This window comes from Bicyclus anynana, chromosome 22, assembly GCF_947172395.1.
Source record: "Bicyclus anynana chromosome 22, ilBicAnyn1.1, whole genome shotgun sequence".
NCBI lineage: Eukaryota > Metazoa > Arthropoda > Insecta > Lepidoptera > Nymphalidae > Bicyclus > Bicyclus anynana.
Genome location: NC_069104.1, coordinates 5,523,662 through 5,546,904, shown reverse-complemented (window position 1 = coordinate 5,546,904; position 23,243 = coordinate 5,523,662). Strand labels below are relative to the sequence as shown.

Here is a 23,243-nt window from a genome sequence, read left to right as displayed (position 1 = left end):
GAAACCGTGCGGCGTCAGCTAGTGTGTTCTATGGTAATTGGTAAGAGTTTAATCATGATTTTTTTTATTGTTTACAAGTTAGCCCATGACTACAATCTCACCTGATACGTGATGATGCAATCTAAGATGGAAGTGGGCTTATTTGTCAGGAGAAGGGGGAAAATCTACACCCCTTATGGTTTCTACACGATGTACCGGAACGCTAAATCTCTTGGTGGTAAGTCTTTGTCGATTTAATCATGATTTAAATTAGTAGGTGTCTGTTATGATAGGAGATACTGAGTGTTCTTTCTTCTAAGAAACATTTAGTTGAATTAATTAATTGGTCCAGGTCTGGCGGGTGGGAGGCTTCGGCCGTGGCTAGTTACCTACCGACAAAGACGTACCGCTAAGCGATTTAGCGTTCCGATACGATGTCGCGTAGAAACCGAAAGGGGTGTGGATTTTCATTTTCCTCCAAACAAGTTATCCCGCTTCCATCTTAGATAGCATCATCACTTACCATCAGATGAGATTGTCAAGGTCAAGGTCTTGTGTAAAGAATAAAAAGTTAAAATTCTTATTATTTGGGAAGTTGGTGGTGTCAGGTGTGTGCCTCGGAGTCGTTAACCCGTCGTGCCGTCGTACGCAATGTCTTTAACATCTGATAGTGATCGTTATCATCCTAAGCCCGCCAACTCCCATTGGAGCAGCATGCGGGTCTAACTAAGCTTCATATTCCCTCTCCTATAACGAGGGAGATGCAGTGTGCCGTTAAAATAGGCAGAATTTCGTCCCAAATAAATTAGTTTTATTATTAAATTAAATTAATTAATAATTATTAAATTAGTTTAATTGTATTATTTGATTTTCATAAATTAAATTATAACTTTCAAAGCGAATCAAGTACCTACACAATTATTTTATTTATTTAAGCCACATTTAAGCATCCCTGGTACGCGGTGGGTGTTACCGAGGCGTGCAAACTGAGCAGTTGAGCACATGGGCCGTAGCGATTAGTTTACACACGAACGCTTTGCACGCAGCGTGGAAAATGCTCACTGGCCTGCAGGGCTAGCACGGGCAAGGGAGAAATTTATCCACGGGGAGAGGATAAAACGTTTATCCCCCACACTCGTTTTATCCACTCACCGCGCATGGGCACGCCGGTGGATATAATATCGCCGGTGGATAAACGGAGGGAAAGACTTGTCAACCCATTTGTATATATCTTATAAATTGGCATTAGGTATATTAATAGTCCGAAATAAACGTAAATTTGATAATATTTGGTTATTTCGTGCATATTATTTATCTGTTTCATATTATTTTTCTGTTATGTTTGGCATTGTTTTGTTTGGTGATTGTTTTTTGCGGTGGTTTGTAGTAGGTATCTATAGTATCTATCATACTAGCGGACCCGGTCAAGCTTCGTTGTGACATAAGTGCACTTATTCTCTATCCCTACTCTACCCTTCTTTACCTCTACCCCTACCCTACCCCTGCCCTACCCCTACCCTACCCCACCCCTACCCCACCCCTACCCCACCTCTACCCTACCCCTACCCCACCCCACCCCTAACCCACCCCTACCCTACCCCTACCCTACCCCACCCCTACCCCACCCCACCCTACCCCTACCCTACACCACCACTACCCCCCCAACCCCCACCCCTACCCCCCCTACCCTACCCCACCACTAACCCCCAAACCCCCCCTTACCCCCCCCCACCCCACCCCTACCCCACCCCACCCCTACCCCACCCCTACCCCACCCCCACCCCACCCCCACCCTACCCCTACCCTACCCCTACCCTACCCCTACCCTACCCCACCCCTACCCCACCCCTACCCCACCCCACCCTACCCCTACCCTACCCCTACCTTACCCCTACCCCACCCCATATTGCGAAGCAATTGTTAAAGACCAAAATATGCGAGACATAATTGTTTTTTTAAGTAAAGTTTTATCCCCACATCAACTTCACAGGGAAAAATTTATCGCGTTTAAATGTCAAAAGTCCCAAACTATATCATTTTATCCACTCCATATGCCATAGTCGAGGAAAAGATCTCCACGCGTAATGTCAATCGGGGATTAATTTGTCTTTCCCTTGTGGCCATGCTATGACGGGTGGATTTATATCCTTAGTCAGTGGATATAATTGGTGGATAAAAATTTTATCCCTTGCCCATGCTAGCCCGGCTGGAATATCAAGTCTTCCATTTTTAAATATAATGCCGCAGCCACACTATGCTGCTCGCGCTGCCGCGATGCTGCCGTCCACAGATTATTAGCCGTGATTTGCCGTCTGTCCACACACTGATCTACTAGAATTAGTCCTTTGACTTATGCTAGCGCTCGTGCCGTCAGAATTGGTAGCGGTGGGCAAGAAGAGGTGAATGAAATGTAAGGCGGCCAACCGTCCCGTATTCTGCGGGACCGTCCCGTAATGCTAGATGTAATCCCACTTTTAAATATTAGTAAAATAGTCCAGTAAAACGTTGGATGCGTCCCGCATGTCCCGCATTTCTTACCACACGACACACACATACTTACACAACACCCACACGCGCGCACTAACTATAGCGCTGCATCTATACCTTCTCTCTTTCTCTCATGAGGCGTAAGAGCGGGAGAGATGTGATATACTAGGGCATTTATTTGACTTTTGTACCTAAGTTTTGTGTTTTTATCTTAAACCGACTAAACTTCCCCCCCACCCCCACCCCATCTATCCTCAAAAAGTCCCGCATTCAATTTTCAGAAAGTGTGCCGCCTTAATGAAATGCTACTACTAAACAACTTGCTACCGCCCAAAAATCGTTCGTTCTCATAAAATACCTAGGTACTAAAGTAGTCCGAAATAGGCATTACACACAGCTGCAGCTCTGCCAGTCCAACGGACAAGTGCGAGACGTGCTCGACTCGACACCGAGGGGTTCGTACATTTGAATAGTGTACATATTATGATATGTACCTACCTATGTCCATCCGTCCAAAAGTTTAAAATAATACCTATGGTAGGTATGTCCATCCGTCCGAAAGATTAAAAATACTGTGACTATGACTAAATCGCTTTGTATGTGACACAGAATGGTGGTTAACAAATATTTTAAAACCCCCTGTAAGAACAACAATAAGTGACTACAGCGCCCTCATTTATTATCTACTCTTTTGAGACGCACTAATAATAAATAAATAATTATTGACAAACACATTCTACTCTATAAACCATAAAGTAGAATGGATATAGTCTTTATGTCAACGTCAACTGACACTGACAATGACAATTGACATTTAACATTATTGGCTCGGCCGTCGGCGGTGCTGAATGCTGATGAATTTTCTCTGATTTTGCTAAGAAGATAAATATTGCAAAACTATTGACATTTTGTAATATTAGGATATATTAGAGTGTAATATTATTATGTGAATAAATACCAAGATCAAGATTACTTATTAATAAAATCGTTTTAAGGTAAGTTTTATCAAGTAGTCTTACTATTTTTGTATCTAATTTATTAGTCGATTAATACTGACTAAACTGGATCGAACTATAAATTGAGATGGTAAAATTTTCTGTAATTAGTTGTATGTGGTTAAACTTTCATTTATTTCTATGATAAATATATTTCATTGAGCATTTGTGAATCACAAGTGACGCCATTGTTTACAGGCAATAACAGTTTACAAAGTAGGTATAGTTAATAGCTATTAGGTGTTACAATTTAGCCCAGTTTCAGCGAACTGCGAAGGCCAAAGAGCTCGTAGAGAGTAATATATTCTTTGTCAGAGAGGTGTTGTTAGTGAAAAGCAAAGTTATGTACTCTTTTTGTTACATCTGTTTATAAATTGTATTTGAGAATCTTATAGTAGCAGACACTCTGCAGTTTCAGTAGGGTAGTTACTGTTCCCCTGGCAATATTGAGATTAAATATAGCCTACAGTACCACGCACAACGGCCAAACACTTGGCTAAGTGCGGAAACAGCCCAGAAGAAAGAAGAAGAAGAAGCCTACAGTACTCGCTGATTATGTAGCTTTGCATTTTTAAATGTTTTTTTACAACAGTCCAGTTGATTTAAAGCCTAAGAGTATTTTATGAAAACAAACAACATAATCATTTTTACAGTTACTTTATATGTTTATAAAAATGTATTTGACTCTTCTGAGTTCTCTGTCTGCATCTGCAGTCAATAAAAGTACTTTAAATAAATTAGATCCATGAAACTTTCCTAATTGTTTTCTTTCCTATTAAAAACTTTAGTTCAACTTGGTGAACCAACTTCTAAAAAGAACGAGGTTCTATGTTTGGCTATATGTGTATTAATTAGAGATGGGCCGAGTACTCGGTTGATACTCGGTACTCGGCATACTCGGCGGATTTTTTGATACTCGTACTCGGCCAAATAACTTGGTCGGTGAATGCCGAGTATACCTTGTTTAAGAAAAGCATTATTTAGGTACATCAAAAGTGCTTGTAAACTAAGCCTACTTGAAAAAAACTATTTTGAATTGAATTAGTACTTGTTTACGCGCGCGAAATGGGAATTTGATTGAACCGAGTTACTCGGCCGAGTACTCGGTTGAAAAAAAATTGAACCGAGTAAAACTCTGTACTCGTTACTCGGCAAAAGTGTTACTCGGCGCATCTCTAGTATTAATTAATAATTTCTGTTACAGAAACATGGAGGTGTCACATTCTTTAACACTAAACGAGACGGCACTGCTGCAACTGCCTGATGACAAGAAGCCTCACTTTATATTTGAGTGGCTCAGATTTTTGGATAAAGTTCTTGTTGCAGCACATAAGGTATATTTTTCTATTCAAGAAATACCACAGCAATCAGCACATAAGAGACATGATAGCCCTGTGGATATTATGGCCTCTGATTCAATGGGTGTAGGTTGGTTGTGGGCGTGCACCTCAAACTTTTCAGTTGTGTGCGTTTTAAGAAATAAAATATCACATGTCTCGAATGGTGAAGGAAAACATGGTGAGGAAATCTGCATACCTGAGAATTCTTTTAATTCTCTATGTGTGTGAAGTTTGCCAATCTGCATTTGGTCAGCGTGGTGGACTAAGGCCTATCTCTAGACTCATCTCATTCTGAGAGACGACTCATGCTAAACAGTGAGCCAAAGTTGCTCTATATTTATGGACTAGAGGATTAAATAATTATAATGCACAATAACTTCTTAGAATACATATTTATTAAGGACAAATCTGATGTAAGGCTTCAGTCTGAGTAGGTTATGCGTTTGAATGAAAATAATGTCATTATTACAAGGTATGCCCACACACATTTTATTAAATCTTTGTTGGAAGATATATTATGTGTAAGTATGTATATCTTCCAACAGACTATAGTAATACAATATGTTACACTACTTTTTGATATATGGAGTTTGAAATGTGGCCATGAACTCTTTCTTTTTTTATTCTGTACAAGTTAGCCCTTGACTACAATCTCACCTGATGGTAAGTGATGAGACAAACGAAGATTAAAGCGGGCTAGTTTGTTACGAGGAGGATGAAAATCCACACTCCTTTTCGGTTTCTACACGAGACAGAGAGACGAATATCTTATCACACCATGGATTCACCGTGCGGGTGCCGGGTCCATCACGTGGTAGAGAGAAAAACACCAAGCAAAGTCCAGGACTTGTGACTACTGGATGTAGGGTTAAGGAATTCCTTGACAATCGATCAACACTTGTACCGAAACGCTAAATCCGGAATCCGGATCTAAACAGACTGTCAGACAAAATTTTAAAAAGCTTGATTTTGTTTTAGTATCGTGTAAAAAAACTATAAGCACTTGAAAAAACAGTTATTTTGAAATCACACTTATTTGTATGTATTGATTTTACTCCTAAATAATATTGTTTTGATATTCTTTCACAACTATTCAACCAATTGGTTATAACCATATACATTATTTGTCCAAATTAAAAACCTTTCATTCAAAAAAAAAAAAAGAAAATTGTGATTGATTGAATAGTTTAGTAATGAAAACTTGAAAAAAACAAACTGACTTTCGCTTTTATAACATTGAGGATTTCCACTGACATGTTCAATTTCCTCAATTAAACGTTTTTCTTACCTATAAATTTTCGTGTTATACTAATATTATCAAGAAGTAAAAATTGTAAAAGTTGTGTATTTTATTTATTTGATTATAAAGGCACGTTATTTATGAATATCATAGGCTATGTTTTAACCCCGCATCATAACGGAAACGGGAACTACGCTGATGAAACCGCAGGTTAGCTAGTACATTATGTAAATGCCAGATCATTAACAACCCATATTCGGCTCACTGTTGATCACGAGTGTCCTCTCAGAATGAGAGGGATTAGGCTAATATAATAATAATAGTTCATAACGCTGGCCCAATGTGGATTGGCAGACTTCACACACAAATAGAATTTTGAAAAATTCCGAATATGCAGGTTCCCTCACGATGTTTTTCCACTGTTTGAGACACGTGATGTTTAGTTTCGTTAAATGCTTATAACTGAAAAGTTGGAGGTGAATGGCCCTGACCGGATTCGAACCTACGCCCTCCGAATCGAAGGCAGAGGTCATATCCTCTGGGCTATCACGGCTCTCGAGATCAAGAAGTGTCAGATAGGAATTGGTTTATAAACAACAAAGTTATGCGCGAACACAGATAAAATATATATATTTATATTTTATAAATATATATATATATATATATATAATTATAAAGTAAATTACCAAAAAGAAATAATATTAAAGAGGTTTTCTTTTTACATATACATATTTTATACAGTCGAATTTAGAAACCCCCCTTTTTTTCAAGTTGGTTAAAAAGTAGTCTATCGTATGACATAAAGTAATACAAAACTGAAGGCCTTAAGGTGGTAAAACCAGCCCTAGGCAAAACGTGTTGTTCTCCCTGCCTATCCAAATTTGGTAAGATCCTACTAAAGTAGCTTTGGATACCCGTTCTAATATAGAACTTGCTGCAGTTTTAGAGAGGCAAATCTGCTGCTGCTGGTAATCCTCTCGCACCATTCAACATTATTCTACATTTTCAGTCCGACCTAAAAAGCTGTCAACAAAAGCTAGTAGCCCAGTTGGTGAGCCTCCTACGAGAGAATCTGGGCCCACCAGCCCGGAGATTATTGGCAAGATGTTTGGCAACATTGTTCTCAGTGGGAGACACGTTCCTGCTCTTCGATACAGTTAACAAATGCAATGATATTATCAAAGTTAAGGATGACTCGCCATCATATTTGCCTACCAGACTGTAAGTTAAATATTGTTTTAATCTATACTTATAATAAATCTGTAGAGAGGTCAATTCTGTACATGAAATATATTTCCAAAAGAACTATCAGGGGGTGATTAGTGGTCGATACTGATGCCAAAAATGCAATCAGTAAAATTTTTGTCTGTCTGTCTGTCTGTATGTTCTTTATAGAAACAAAAACTACTAGACGGATTTTAACGAAACTTGGTACAATTATTCTTCATACTCCTGGGCAGGTTATAGTATACTTTTCATCACGCTACGATGAATAGGGGCAGAGCAGTGAAGGGAAATGTTGGGAAAACGGGAGATGTTACTTAATTTTTTAAGCTTTCGCCGCGTGTTATGTTCGTTAATGAAACAAAAACTACTCGACGGATTTTAACGAAACTTGGTACAATTATATATTTTTCATACTCCTGGGCAGGTTATAGTATACTTTTTATTACGCTACGATCAATAGGAGCAGAGCAGTGAAGGGAAATGTTGGTAAAACGGGAGAAGTTACTTCATTTTTTAAGCTTCCGTCGCGTGTGCAGCCTTAATGGATAGGGTAGGGGGAAGGGTAAGGTAGGGTAGGGAAGGAGTAGGGTAGGGCAGGGTAGGGTAGGGCAGGGGTATTTAAAAGTTTACATCTACTTTCACGCGGACGAAGTCGCGGGCGTCCGCTAGTAAGAAATATTACATGCATCTTTGATCATTCACTTAATTTGGCGATAAAGGCTGACTTAAAAGCATTAAAATTGGTATTGGATTACTAACCATTGTTTTGCTGTCAAAAATGGAAATTGTGGAACATAACTATAATAAATTATAGCATTCCATGTACTGCAGAAATTCTTTTTTTTTATGATTTTTATTTAATATTTGCTATATCTTCTAAATATAACCAACTAACGGACGCTCGCGACTTCGTCTGCCTTTAATCCGGTCATATCGCAAAATTCTTTCTTAGCGGACACCTACTAACTATGAACTATCTCCCTGCCAAATTTCATTAATTATTATCCTTTCGCATTTATATTACTAGAGGACCTCCGCGTGAAATTTAGTTTTTCACAAATCCCTCGGGAACCATGGATTTTCAGTAGCCTATGTATTAATCCAGTGTAAAATCCATTTCCAAGTCATATCGGTTCAGTAGTTGCGGCGTTAAAGAATACCAAACATCCAAACAAACTTTTGCGTTTATATTAGTAGGAAAATTGAAGTCAATGTATATTGTTTACAGCGCGGCGATATGCTGTTTAGGTAGTATGTATGAGAAACTCGGCAGAATGATGGGCCGGTCGTATGAAGAAACTGTCACCACTCTAGTGAGATCCATGAAAAGCAGCGAGTCTCAAACACGTCTGGAGATTATGACTACACTTGACAAGGTAAAACACAACACAACACACAATCTGTTGGTTTGTAGATTTTAATGTCTTTGTTTTCTGTTTTCTATCTCTGAAAACACCAGTTTTTTTTTCAAAAATATTTATTTTATATTTTTTTTTTTATATTCTTTACAAGTTAGCCCTTGACTCCAATCTCACCTGATGGTAAGTGATGATGCAGTCTAAGATGGAAGCGGGCTAACTTGTTAGGAGGAGGATGAAAATCCACACTCCTTTCGGTTTCTACACGGCATCGTACCGGAACGCTGAATCGCTTGGCGGTACGTCTTTGCCGGTATATTTGCCATATTTTTTAAATATGACCAATAACTACTTTATTATAGTGCTTTGTTTATTAAGGGAGCGCAAGGAAGAAATAACTATTAATATATTTAAATAGAAACGATCTGTCGTTCTGTAAAATATTAAATTTAAAAGTGTATACAAAAAAAAAATAGATTGCCTTAAGGATATTTTTTTGCAAAAAATCCACACTTTGTTGACACCCTATGACTCCCTTGATGCGGTCAGTCCACATGGTGGGGGGTCAACCAATACTGCATGTTATAGCACCTTGGGACCCCAACGTCCATCAGCTCTTCAAGTTTTGTGCCCCGCCCATTGCCATTTCAGCTACGCGACTCGTTGAGTTATGTAGGTCAAAAGTCACCGACATAGCTCTACTTTGGTTCTGCGGATCTCCTCATTTCTGATCCGATCACGTAGATATACTCCTAGCATAGCTCGTTTCTTCTTATGAGACCCATAGTCAGCGACCAAGTCTTGGAACCATAGGTCATCACTATAGTATGCGCATTATCATCTGAGTCGTCCGGTCATAAAAGTCAAAAAAGATAGGAATGTGCAGCGCGCCTACCTGCGCACCCTAATTATCGATAAACGGCTACCTGCGCACGTGCTAATGATGAGTCAATAATGATTTGGACGATTCTGATTGGTCGGTTTCTAATGTAATTGCATTGCGTATTTTTTTGCTATAAATGTGTTTACTGCAATTAAATAAATACATTCATGTGTTACTCGTTGCGCACTATGGATACTAATATATAATAAATTTGGCAGAAGACGAAGATTCTGATGATGAAGACTCAGATGAAGATTAATTTTATTTAGTTAATAATTATATAATATGAAATATGTATTATATTAAATCAAATATTGTTAATTTTTTTAATTTTGTGAACAAGATACGATAATAAACTTTACTTATCGATAATATGTCTTTCATTGTTACACCCTTCACTAGACGGCTCCATAAGACCCATAAGTGCAAGCGAGATAGATATAGAGAAATGATTTATGGCCCTAAGACTCAGTTGTTAATGCTATTAGTATAGCAACCTCAGACTAAATACATAAGGACTAGTATCGCACCCAAATTCACGAACAAAATTTTCTGCCATTTTCTAAGGAAAACGAGCCTAGATTTCATCTAGACATATCTTATCCTAAACTAGCAGTTTCTATTCGTTTTTTACACCATTTAACTACACAAGAAGGTATTTTTACGGAGGTTTTTAACCGACGGACACGATTGTAAACTATGAAACATCGATTCTATAGAGACAGTGTTTATAATCGCATAAGATCGTAGATCATATACTTTGACAGAAAAATAATGTCTTGCGAGGCAGGTCTTTATCTAATTAGTCTGAGCTAGCAACACACACTCATGGAAGACTTTTTGAGGAAGCATCCAGACGATATTGATTTCTGTAAAAGTTTTAGTAATTGTTCTCCATTGTTTGTAGCTGAGGACGCTATTTCTAGAGCCATGTCATTAAGATTTGGTCTATCACAACAGATATGCGTGGGCATGGGCACAGCAGCAGGGGCGGCACTCAGGGAGGTCTCTCGCGCGGCAAGGGCTACCTTACTTAACGAGAGGGCCACCTCAGTGCGAGCGGCCGCCGCTAACACCATACGCCACATGTTACCGCTGTTGCGACTCACGCCTACTGAAGTGGACGCTATAGCAGCGGCCTGCTTGAGAGCGGCGCATCCCAGTGATTATGGGCTCAGGTAACTTGTATAATTTCTAGATGACGCCTTGCGGTTTCACCCGCGTGCTCAGACTAAATACATAAGGACTAGTATCGCACCCAAATTCACGAACAAAATTTTCTGCCATTTTCTAAGGAAAACGAGCTTAGATTTCATACATATCTTATACTAAACTAGCAGTTTTTGTTCGTTTTTTATTCCATTTAACTACACAAAAAGGTATTTTTACGGAGGTTTTTAACCGACGGACAAGATTGTAAACTATGAAACATCGATAATATAGAGACAGTGTTTATAATCACATAAGATCGTTGATCATATACTTTGACAGAAAAATAATGTCTTGCGAGGCAGGTCTTTATCTAATTAGTCTGAGCCCGCGTGGTTCCCGTTCCTGTAGGAATACTGGGATAATATACAGCCTGTAGCCTTCCTCGATAAATGGGCTGTCTAACACTAAAGAGTTTTTCAAGTCGGTTCCTGAGATTAGCGCGTTCAAGTAAACGAACAAACTCGTCAGCGTTATAATATTAGTATAGATAACAGATAGTGATGGTAATAGTTGACCGGCAATCATAATACCTGTAATAAAAGGCCTTTTCAGTTGTAACTTTTAATTATCATTCCCCATATATATCATTTAATCTATCTATATCTATCTAATCTTGACTACTTTTTCTACTATGTTAAGTTCTTCTACTAAGTTTCACTTTAGCGAGATACCATTCTTAAATTTGCCAAACGAAATCACTTTTTTGAAAGAAATAATTCCAAGCAGGTTTAAGTTATTTAAAAACAAACTAATAATGATGGAATATGTGTTTTGTCTTTCAGAGATTAAGGATCGAATTTGGTTGTAGCTGTTTTTGTTGGTGACAACCGAATCTTAAAAAACTGGAGAAAATGAAGACACTATTTTTTTATTTTTTTAGATGCGCAGTTGCAGAGCTATTAGGTGCACTAATAGCAGCCACACAGGCTGGTGAAGTTAATAATATTAACACAAAAACGAAAATAGGAATGCAACCAGGTAGGTACATTTAAATTGTACTGTACAAAATATTGTACCGGTTACTAAATATTATCAAAATATCAGAAATCTAAAAAACTAGGCGTACTATTCATTTCTTTATATTGTATTTTAATTATTTATTGGACATTTCTGAACATTATTTTCTCTTACTCTATAGTAAGAGAAAATAATGTGGGTTACAGACCTTATAGAGAGTCTTGACTTTGTTTTATCTAATCGAAATATCAATCAAAATCATTAGGAAAAATCTGGACACTTCTCAATTTTGCCTACAACAACAAATTACGACCATATTTCATACTTATATTGTTTTTAATTAGGCTGATTTTTTTTTTTTCTATACAGTGGCTAATAAAAAGGATCCACCGAAGAATGTAATATCTTTAGATGAAGCTCTCAATCTGTTGATGGGCGCATTTCTGCGAGGGGGTACGTCTTTCTTGAAGGGAGAGATTATCAAATCTGGCTCCGGAGTCAATAGAGAAGTCCGCGTCTGTGTTACCAATGTAAGTCTCTATCGAATCTTGATTTCTGATATATTCCTGGTATTATACACTCCTTTTTAACTAACATTCATCATTATCAACCCATATTCGGCTCACTGCTGAGCTCTAGTCTCCTCTTCGAATGTGAGGGGTTAGGCCAATAGTCTACCACATTGCCCCAATGTGGATTAGTAGACTTCACACACGCAGAAAATTAAGAAAATTCTCTGGTTTGCAGGTTTCCTCACGGTGTTTTCCTTCGCCGTTTGAGACACGTGATTTAATTTCTTTAAATGCACACAACTGAAATGTTGGAGGTGCATGCCCCTGACAGAATTCGAACCTACATCCTCTGGAATTGGAGGCAGAGGTCTTATCCACTGTGCTATGACGCCTCCTAACTAACATTCAATTAATTCTAAAACAATACTAAAGAGTGATTATACAAAACAGAAATGTCTTAATGTTAAGACTTGTAAAAAATAATACATTACAGGAACAAGAAATATATAAAATTTCTTTCTTATGTTGCATGTGGCCTCTATGATACAAATCAACAGCACTTTGTCCAATCCTGTCATTAATTTGTCAGAATCATTCAGAAAATTCCTTAGGTAGACTCTCTGCTCTATAAACTCTCGTTTCTCTTTCTTCTTTTGCTTTCTCTTTTCCCATTTTCGTCTCTTTCCTCTTCTGTCTTTTTCGTCTCTTAAAACAAGCCTTATGTCTTAACCGTTAATAATAATGATAACAACTTCAAAAGATTTCTAATAAAATTAACCACCATTGCGCCATCATTAAAAGACTAAATAGATGTCTTCTGGTAGACCTGACTGTGTAGGAACTTCCTAATTGTTTGTCGTTTCCCAAGTTGTGAGCTGATTAAAGACTAGCTACTAAATCTACGACGAGCTAATAAATCCTACATTTAAGGCCGGTTTTACCACCTTTTGATAGCTCTTGGATAGCTTATTCACAAGTTTTGTCCTTGACATTTAGCAAAGTAAGAAAGTGACAAAACTTACCTCTATCTGGACCATCCAACACTTATTAGAAGGCTGTAAATCTGGACCTTAGTAATTCATATTTCATAATTCACAATTCTTTATTTGCAAAATTGATAAATACAGATCTTGATATAAATGTTGGCATACAATTTGCTACAAAATAGCATGCAAATTTTATAAATAATCTTATAACTAAATTACATTGTCTATAATACACTATAATTATTGAAATTTACTTAATGACTATGATGTTAAAATTATTAATTTATTATTATGTCCGTTATACGTTAATTATTATTGTTTGTCAGTTAAATAGTCTTTGATAGTGTAATACCGTTTTTTTAAAAATAGTTCTTTGATTTTAATTTTAAATAAAGCAACACTTAAATTTCTATCAGCTAATTTTGCTGGTAATTTGTTGTAAATTAGAGGTGCCATATGAAAAATGCTATTGCCATACAATGAAGTATTATGATGAGTGAAGCAGATTTTGTTTTTCCCCCGTTCTTTATCTGAATATTTAAATAGGTGTTTATGTCATTTGACAAATACTAAAACCTCGTAAATGTATAAACATGGACATTGGACAGGTTAAAACTTTAAATTTATCAAAATATGGCTTGCAGGAATCTGTGGGCTTCAAACGGCATATGGATCCAGAAAGTTTCACCAAGCATAAAATTTAAAAGCTAATTAATTTCAGGCATACGTAATGTTCGTACAAAACATGGGCGGAGTGTGGTTGGAGCGCAATATGAGCACGTTACTGACGCACGTGTTGGATTTAGTAGCTAACCCTAAAGCAGCCAGCTCGCACGTAGACGCTGTATACTCGAGGTAATTTTGACACCATCATAACACTCATATAGATAGATAGCTATACTTTATTTGCACACCACAAAGACAAATACAAGTGAAATAAAAAGAAATTAGGAAGAGATCAGCATACAAAAGGCGGCCTTATCGCTAAGTAGCGATTTCTTCCAGGCAACCTTCGGTTTAGGAAAACTTAAGAACATCATATACTAATATGATAAAGAGAAAATATTTGTGTATTTTTTTTTAATGAATAAACTCAAAACTACTTGACCGATTTGAAAAATTCTTTCACCAATAGTAAGCATTACAATAGTACATTATCAGAGAGTGACATGGGCTATATTTTATCCCCCGTATTTCCACGGAAATGGGCATGCGGTTGAAACCGCGAGATTCTACTAGTAAAATATAATATAAAGGACAAGGGATCAAAACTCTCTCTTTGCATTATACTCAAACTCAATTTTAAAACAGTATTTACAACTCTTGGAAGGGAAAAGGAATGTTGGTCATATTAAAAAAAAATACAACACGTGAATAGTTATCATGATCATCATCATCTATTTTTCTGCAATCATCCCGCTATTCTTTTGGGTTCATTTTTTTTCTAAACAACGCAAAATAAAAATATTAATAGGTTTTGAGTTTTAGTAATCTGACAGGCTTATTTTTACTGCATTATTTTCAGAAAATGCATAAATTATATCTTGAGAAACACATTGGGCAAAATGTTGGGCGAAAAAGCCCAGGCGTCGGCGTGTCGGGAGATCATTCAGATAGTTGCTAAACAAATGAATAGCATTGACTTTAATCCAGAGAATGCTAAAGACTGCAATCAGGTGAGGTGATTTTTCAAGAAACTTACTGCTAAAACACCACAAAATGTTAAAATACTATTAACATTTATGATATATTGAAGTTAAAACAATAAAGCTATCATCTTTTAATCTTTACATCTATAGCGTTTATTAGTGAATGATGCATTGCTTTCTTTAAAGTAAAATTTACTTTGGTCCAAATAAGCACAGCACAATGCTCTTATAAAGGACTAGCGGACGCCCGCGACTTCGTCCGCGTGTAAATCAAAACTCTCAACCACTATTTCACCACTTTGACTTTTAAAATCTTTTGAATCACATTACATTTCCTATTTTTTTATACGTAACCTATGTTTTGCTCCAAAGTCCCATTTACGGTTATACCAAAATTCATTTTGATCGGTTCAGCCGTTTAGCCGTGAGAAAGTAACAGACAGACAGACTTACTTTCGCATTTATAATTTTAGTATAGATTGCCTATATGGCAATGGTTTTCTTGCTTTATAATAGAAGTGTAAATAAAATAAACATCATATTATATAAATGCAAAAGGTTATTCATGACGAAATCTCCAAAACAGCTTGATGTACAAAGCTGAAATTTGGCAGGGAGCTAGTATTCAATATGTATGCTGTTTGTAGGAAACACTCTTCAGTCAACATCTCCTAGTATGTGCACTGACGGAGGCGGGTGAGTTGGCGCAACAACTGGGCACTTCAGTGCACAACCTCGTGGCGGATACCTCCCTCAATATGATCGATACTGTCTGCTCTGTAAGTATACTGTTTACAATTCAGTTATAGGATTATGAAACTTAACACTCGAACAAAAAGTTCAATTTCGATTGAAGAGATGTATAACATATTCTTTTAGGCAAATTGAGCCCGTTTTGAATAACCACAGAATAGGTAATAGTAACTAAATTGGATATGTATGTAAAACCCAAAACTATAATTTTTCGAACAATAGTTTGTAATTCGTTTAGTGGGGCTAATAGTTGGAAGAGGCATCATAAACCTAGGATTTTAAATGCACCCAAATATAATAGTGGAGACTGCACTATATTCCCAAGACACTAATGGAGATGCCTCTTTAGATTTTTATAATTGCAATTAAATGGGAAAATATCTGGTTCTAATGATATTTTTCCATTAATCGCGATTTCGCTAACTATACAAACTATAACTATGCCCACGTGGAATTGTGGCAAGAATACTGCCCTTCCCCGTTATACAGCCGGGCTGATGCTTTGGACAGTAAATGAGCCAGTGAGCCAGCCCTTTTGTCATCAGTCGTGGCAACTAACCGCAGAAATAACTCTGAGAAATTTTTTGACTTTGTGACTGCATGTCCCTGCACCGAGGATCTCCAAGGCAAAAGGAACAAATCTGGGTCAGAGAGGTATACTTGTGCCACTTACCAGTTTTAGCCTTTTCTGCTGGATATATTTCATTAGTCATATTACCATTACATCCAGCCAAACGTAGACTTGGACGGACGCCCGGGACTGATACACTCAGGCCGAAACACCTTTCCTAAACGGCCCTCTAAGCTGAGATCGGAGATCTACACTTACCATCAGATGAGATCGTGGTCGAGCGCGAGCTTATTCAATATAATAAAAAACATCCTTGTTGTTTCTAATCTATCGTCGTCTGTTCTGCTTCTGTCTTCTGGCCCCATCAGGTGATGCTTTTGTGCTCGTCGAAACCCCTCCCCTGACGCCGCTTAGGTCCCATTAAGGAGCCTTCGACAAAAAAAACTTCCTGGAGTAGATTGACTATACAAATAATATCATCAGACAAAATTTTCCGGACACCGGTATGTTCAAAAATTTCAATTTAATTTACCCTTAGGTCCTCGAGCACCCGTGTGTGGCGGCGCGGCTAGGGGCGGCTTACTGCTTGCGAGGTCTGTGTATAGCGCACCCGGCTCTACTGGCGCCTTTGCTGGACCGCTGCACTGACGCGTTGGACGTGCCTCGACCGACGCCGCATCGGATATCGGGTGAGTATTTTTTTTAATTATATGGAATAAGCTCACACTTGACCACGATCTCACCTGATGGTAACGGTAGATGTGGCCTAAGGTGGAACGCGCTTGCCTAGAAGATATATGCCTTGCCTATTCAATCCCTTCTTGAAAATGCCCAGGTTGTTTGTGTGAGTTTCGAAACATACGAGATATTGTCAATGTTACATTCTCTTTTACAAAACTTCGAAAAGTACAAAATAGGAATGACATATCCGACCTATCAATAATAAATGTCTTTTTCATACATTTTTTTAATTTCCGTGGCGTAGCGTTTGTAAAAAGATAGCTAGAACCAACGACATACATTGTACCTACGGTACATAGACCAGATGATCACTGTCATTCGCACGGCTCACGGAACTGACAGAAGATTATATGAAAATCTGTCACATAGTTGGTCCCCGCTTAGTATTGGGACTAACTTTTATGCGCCGTTTTCATGAAACGTAAATGCAGTCAATCTATACTTACTAATATTTCTGAAAAGTTTGTTTGTTTGTTCCTGAGATTAGCGCGTTCATTGATTGAACGCGCTAATCTCAGAAACTACCGGTCCAATTTGAAAAATTCTTTCAGTGTTAGATAGCCCATTTATTGACGAAGGCTATATTATCCCCGTTTTTCTACGGGAACGGGAACCACTATAGCTAGTACAATACAATGTCGTTGGCTAGAATATGGCTAGAAGCCCCGATCAGTACACATAGACAAGGGCGATTCCGTTACTTGATTTAATCATTTTAACAGTAAATATATTCCATTATATTTATTAAATTGACATTGATTTGACAAATTTTCATAAAATGGAGCTGTCAATAGAATCCGTTGAGTCACACAATTTTCCACTAGTATCTAATAGTCAAACATTTAACACCCAATTATGAGCGTCTTTAAAATGTTCGCTAATTTTCATACTGTGAGACCTTTTGCAGGTTATTCAGCAGCGTTGGCAGCAATACTGGGCGCAGTCAGATCGTCTCCATTGGGGGTGCCTCACGGGCGCGGCAAGATAGCGTTCAACGCGGCAGAACAACTGCTACGATCCGCTGGACAGAGCAGCCGTCTAACCGCCGCTCGGACCAACGCTGGGTGGCTCATCGTTGGCGCTATCTGCACTTTGGGTAAGGAAATGTAAAGCCGTTGGACTTTAAGATTGGGCTGGATGTAAGCGGCTTATGAATGTGGTATTCGAAAGTCCTTAAGCTATGTCCGACAGTGAATCAACTGATAATGATGGTGTCATTATGTTTGTTGCGTTGTCAAAGCTATATATTATTTACTATTATTTTAATATAAACAATATCAATTTCGCATAGTACATGGAATAAGGGTCCGAAATAAATCGATATTAATTAATAAAAGTTAAAGGTTTCTTGTATAACTTAATTTAAAAATCATGTATTTTTCAAATTTACCAAACGTCGATTACGCTGTCGTCCGTTTTGTGACGTCACAATGTTAATTGATGTACTAAACGTCAAACAATTGTCAAAAACGTAATTAAAAACTAAAATTTTCATACTCTCAAAAAATATAAAAAAACAATTTAGAAAGAATTTTATAGATCTAGTAGAACGATAATAAACTATGTAAGATTATTTAAAAAAAGTGTCAACTAACCTATTGTCCCAATGGATAAAACTTAATTATATTTCTGAAAAATTCTACGCAGACGAATTCGCAGATGTACACAAGTTGTTTTATAAACATGCTCTTTATTTAACTCTTTTAGGGAATTTGCTTTATAAACATGTTCTTAATTTAACTCTTTTAGGGAAGTTGTTTTATAAACATGTTCTTTATTTAACTCTTTTAGGGAAGTTGTTTTATAAACATGTTCTTAATTTAACTCCGATTCGATCCTATCTGTGTTTTTAAGGTATTTAAGACATATTTATTCAAAATTTCTTAACACTTTAAATATATGTATAAACTCTATTGTGTAGGTGTGCCAGTAGTTCGCGGACTGTTGCCGCGTATGTTGTTGCTATGGAGGAACAGTTTCCCGCGCTCCGCCAAAGAACTGGAGTCTGAGAAAGCCAGGGGAGATGCATTCACTTGGCAGGTACATCACTAACTTTGCTTGTTAAAATGTAGTCTTTGCCTTAGATGTTTGTTAAGTTGATAGCACGAATCCGTTTATCAAAAGTATAGTATTTTCAACAGCTAATCTTATTTAAAATAAGAAAATAATATAGAACATAATATCAATTATTATCAATTTTGACGGCCTCCGTGGCGCAGTGGTATACGCAGTGGACTTGCAAGACGGAGGTCTTGGGTTCGATTCTTTCTTAATTTGAGTTTGAGTTGAGTTTTCTTAATTGGTCCAGGTCTGACTGGTGGTGGATATGACCTCTGCCGATTCTGGAGAGTGTGGGATCGAATCCGGTCCGGGGCATGCATCTCCAACTTTTCAGTTGTGTGCATTTTAAGAAATTAAATATCATGTGTCTTAAACGGTGAAGGAAAACATCGTGAGGAAACCTGCATACCATAGAATTTTCTTATTTCTCTGCGTGTGTGAAGTCTGCCAATCCGCATTGGGCCAGCGTGGTGGACTAATTGGCCTAATCCCTTTCATTCTGAGAGGAGACCTGTGCTCAGCAGTGAACCGAATATGGGTAACGTATGTGACAACAGCGCCCTCATTTATTTTCTACTCTTTTGTGTGGCACTATAAAGTAAATAAAAATATGAGCATGCAAAGAAATGTTATTTGAAAATTGTTTCTTTGTGTTCGTAAATCGTTAAGTGTAGAGGTCCTTCACCTAACGATTATGTTTATTCAATTAATCAAAATCAATTTACTTATTTATTTACAGGTGACGTTAGAAGGGCGGGCGGGCGCACTCTCCGCCTTGCACAGCCTGCTCATACATTGTCCATCGCTGGTGAACAATGACGACACGGCGAAGAGACTGACTCAGCCCATAGATGGCGCCATCGCTGTCTTGACCAAGTGAGTTTTCAGATACATATATATCGGCGGAATGAATAAATACTTCTTCTGATAACGGCGAAGCCGTAGCCTCAGAGCAGGTCCTAAGCTTTACATGTCAAGGATGGGAGATACACAAAGTAACACTATCAATCATTACCGGAACGACCGTTTAACTTACTAATACAGTTCTACCCTCTAACTACAATATTGATTAAGTATAGTGCTGATACTACTGATAGTATCAGCACTATACTTAATACAATAATCCTGGGTTACATCTGAATGTAACCCAGGATTAACTATCATAGGGCAGGTAGTCATGCACGAGCGAGATTACGGACTGGCAACCGCTAGTAGCTGGGTTAAAGAGCCCTTTTATTACATGTAAACGCTCCCATCCTCGCTCGTGTTGGCTCCCAGCAAGTAACTAACAATGCAATGGCCGGACTATACAGATAACTCACCCACTGAAGTTCCGAAACACTATCACTATTTTAACATTGCACCATTTCTATTTAACAAATGGAAGACGACTATCCATTCCAAGAACTTGATTTCACTGAACTGCTCAACCAGCAGGCTACAGAGTGGCAGGGCGCCTCCACTCCGTAAAGCGTGCCGCCTACGCGCCATTTCAACGCAATACTATTGAACGAGAGTCACGTGATCAATCTTTCACAGTTTTTAACCGACTTCAAAAAGGAGGAGGTTCTCAATTCGGTCGGTATTTTTTTTTTTTTTTTTTTTTTTTTTTTTTTTTTTTTTTTTTTTTTTTTTTTTTTTTTTTTTTTTTTATGTATGTACAACGATTACTCAAAGACGCCTGGACCGATTTCAAAAATTCTTTTTTTGTTTGAAACGGTATAGTCTCCATTTGGTCCCATTGCCATCATGACAAGATCTGATGATGGAATCCTGGAGAAATTGAGGGGAACTTTCGAAAATTATATGGGTGTCTAGTGTGTTCGTAAACTTTTCCATTTAGTACCTTTAAGAAATACAAAATTATGAAGGTTTAAAATTGATCTGATGATGGAGTCATAAAACAGACGAGGGAACTCCTTGGCGATTTACAGCAGTTACCTTGTGTTTGGGCTTGATTAATTTGTATTAATAAGAACTTTCCACATAGATAGGTTGTGACTGTCATTTAGGGGTTTGGTGATGAAGACCAAGGACAATTAAGGGAACTCCTTAACAGTTTACAGTAACTACCTTGTGTTTGGCCTTGATTAATTCGTATTGCTGAGAACTTTCTACCTAGATGAGTTGTGTCTGTTATTAGGGGTCTGGTGATGAAGACCAAGGTCAATGAAGTGAACCCCTTAACGTATTACGGTAGCTACCTTGTGCTTGGGCTTGATTAATTTGTATTGCTGAGAATTTTGTAAGATGAAGATGGGTTGTGACTGTCATTAGGGGTCTGATGTATTCGTTTGAGATGAAATTTTACACTAAAAATTGAAAAATAATAAAAATTTTAATAAAAAAAATACAACCGACTTCAAAATCTAAAAACGTACCCACTAAACTAAAAAGCGAAAAATAACATCATAATATGTTCTACCTGCTGATCAGTATGAAGTCGGTGCTTAGCCGGTGTTGTCTTAATTTAAGCCATTTCTGACAGGACCACATGAAAAAACACTGTCTGCAAAATCGAAATCTATAAGATATGCTCACATGGCTTGAATTAATACATCACCGGCTTAGCACCGCCTTCATACTGATCAGCAGGTAGAACATATTATGATGTTATTTTTCGCTTTTTAGTTTAGTGGGTACGTTTTTAGATTTTGAAGTCGGTTGTATTTTTTTTATTAAAATTTTTATTATTTTTTATTTATTTAAACAGTAAATAATTAAATCCCAATTACATGAAAACCTGATTCTAATATTATCACAATAATTAACGTAGATTTAGCTAACCGATCAAATAACTCACTCGCCGAAATATACATACTCGTACTAAATTAATGCTAAGGCTGGTTTTAGAGTCACGCTGACCGTCGGCGCTGACAGCTCAACGCGTAGCGCGCCGACCACCGCACGCGCTGATAGCTACGCGTTATTCTGAAATGTTCCCTAGTAGTTCATACATTTCGTCTGTCAGCGACAAAATCTACAGCTTTTTTCATGTCTATCATAAAGATTATGATTATTATTATTATAACTTTTATTGGTTATTCTAGTTTATAACAATCACAGTTAAAAAGTTTATATATAAATTGTATAAGACATAATGAACAAAGTGATTTTTACACAGTGAACCATTAGTTCACATTAGTACGGAAGGTGGTAGAACCAGCCTAATGCTGAATACAAACAAACAATCAAATCTTTTCGCTTTATAATATTAGTTAGTTAGAGTTTATAATATTAGTTAGTTAGATAATAAGACTTTTCTATAAGCTTGCGTTTACTAAAACTTTAAACTTATTGCAGCGTGGGAGCAGTAGTGCGCAACTACGGCGGCTCGCTAAAGGCACCCGCGGCGCTGCTGCGTCTGCGGCTGTACCAAGCGTGCGCCGCGCTCGGAGCCGCCGCCTCCGCGCCCGCTGCGCCTCTGCTGCGTCTGCTGGCTGCTGAGCTGGCGGGCTCGGCGGACGCGAGCGGGGCCAATGTTGCTACTGGTTCGTTATCAACCCACTAGCGGACGCCCGCTACTACCAGACATAAAAACAATATCAATATTTCCGTCGTTATTTGTCTACATTTGTCTATCCTTATCTTCTCTTTTCGAGATATGCTGTTTCGCGCATCTCAGGCATACTTAAGTTACTGTCCAAAAAAATTCATTCTCAATGCTTTTCAAATGTGTTTCAGGTATGTTGAGAAGCGCTATGCACCCTCGCGACACTATATTGCTCGGCGAAGAAGGCTGGATATACGATACTGATCATGCTGAAATAGAAGAACAGGTAAAATAACTTAGAATACAAACCATAATAATATGTAAAGTACAGATTGGTTTCAACAAAAATGCTGATAACCATCAGACCAAAACAAAGCAGTTTTGCTTTATCGCACGAAATAAGTATGGCCCACCTATTTACTTTTTGTAGCTGACTTCAAAAAACGAGGAGGTTCTCATATTGACTGATATGTTTTTTTTTTATGTATGTACATCGATTACTCGAAGACGCCTAAACTGATTTGAAAAATTTTTTTTTTTGTTCTTAAGGGTATGATCCCCATGTGGTCCCATATTCATTATGTCAGGATTTGATGATGGAAACCTGGAGGAATCGAGGGAAACTTTCAAAATTTATATGGATGACTAGTGTGTTCGTAATTTTTTTTAGTTAGTCTTTATTCAATGACTAGTTGGCCCTGCAATCTCACCTGATATTAAGTGACGAAGAAGTCTAAAATACAAGTCTTATTTCTAAACTATTTACGAGTTAAACCTTTTTCGTTTTATAGTAGGCCTG

The 23,243-nt window shown here is 37.7% G+C and overlaps 1 protein-coding gene across 1 annotated transcript in view; it reads left to right on the top strand.

Annotated features, from left to right (window-relative positions):
- Positions 1–3,276: 3,276 nt before the first annotated feature.
- Positions 3,277–23,243, top strand: part of LOC112046629 (HEAT repeat-containing protein 5B) — a 46,837-nt gene continuing 26,870 nt past the window's right edge. The window contains exons 1-16 of the mRNA XM_052888480.1: positions 3,277–3,461; positions 4,666–4,795; positions 7,051–7,262; positions 8,497–8,644; positions 10,470–10,687; positions 11,602–11,699; positions 12,048–12,208; positions 13,898–14,031; positions 14,702–14,852; positions 15,473–15,604; positions 16,688–16,838; positions 17,798–17,986; positions 18,812–18,930; positions 19,691–19,827; positions 22,255–22,442; positions 22,636–22,730. Coding sequence (XP_052744440.1) covers positions 4,670–4,795; positions 7,051–7,262; positions 8,497–8,644; positions 10,470–10,687; positions 11,602–11,699; positions 12,048–12,208; positions 13,898–14,031; positions 14,702–14,852; positions 15,473–15,604; positions 16,688–16,838; positions 17,798–17,986; positions 18,812–18,930; positions 19,691–19,827; positions 22,255–22,442; positions 22,636–22,730 — 2,259 coding nt within the window. The 5' untranslated portion in view covers positions 3,277–3,461; positions 4,666–4,669. The remainder of the gene's footprint in view (positions 3,462–4,665; positions 4,796–7,050; positions 7,263–8,496; positions 8,645–10,469; positions 10,688–11,601; positions 11,700–12,047; positions 12,209–13,897; positions 14,032–14,701; positions 14,853–15,472; positions 15,605–16,687; positions 16,839–17,797; positions 17,987–18,811; positions 18,931–19,690; positions 19,828–22,254; positions 22,443–22,635; positions 22,731–23,243) is intronic.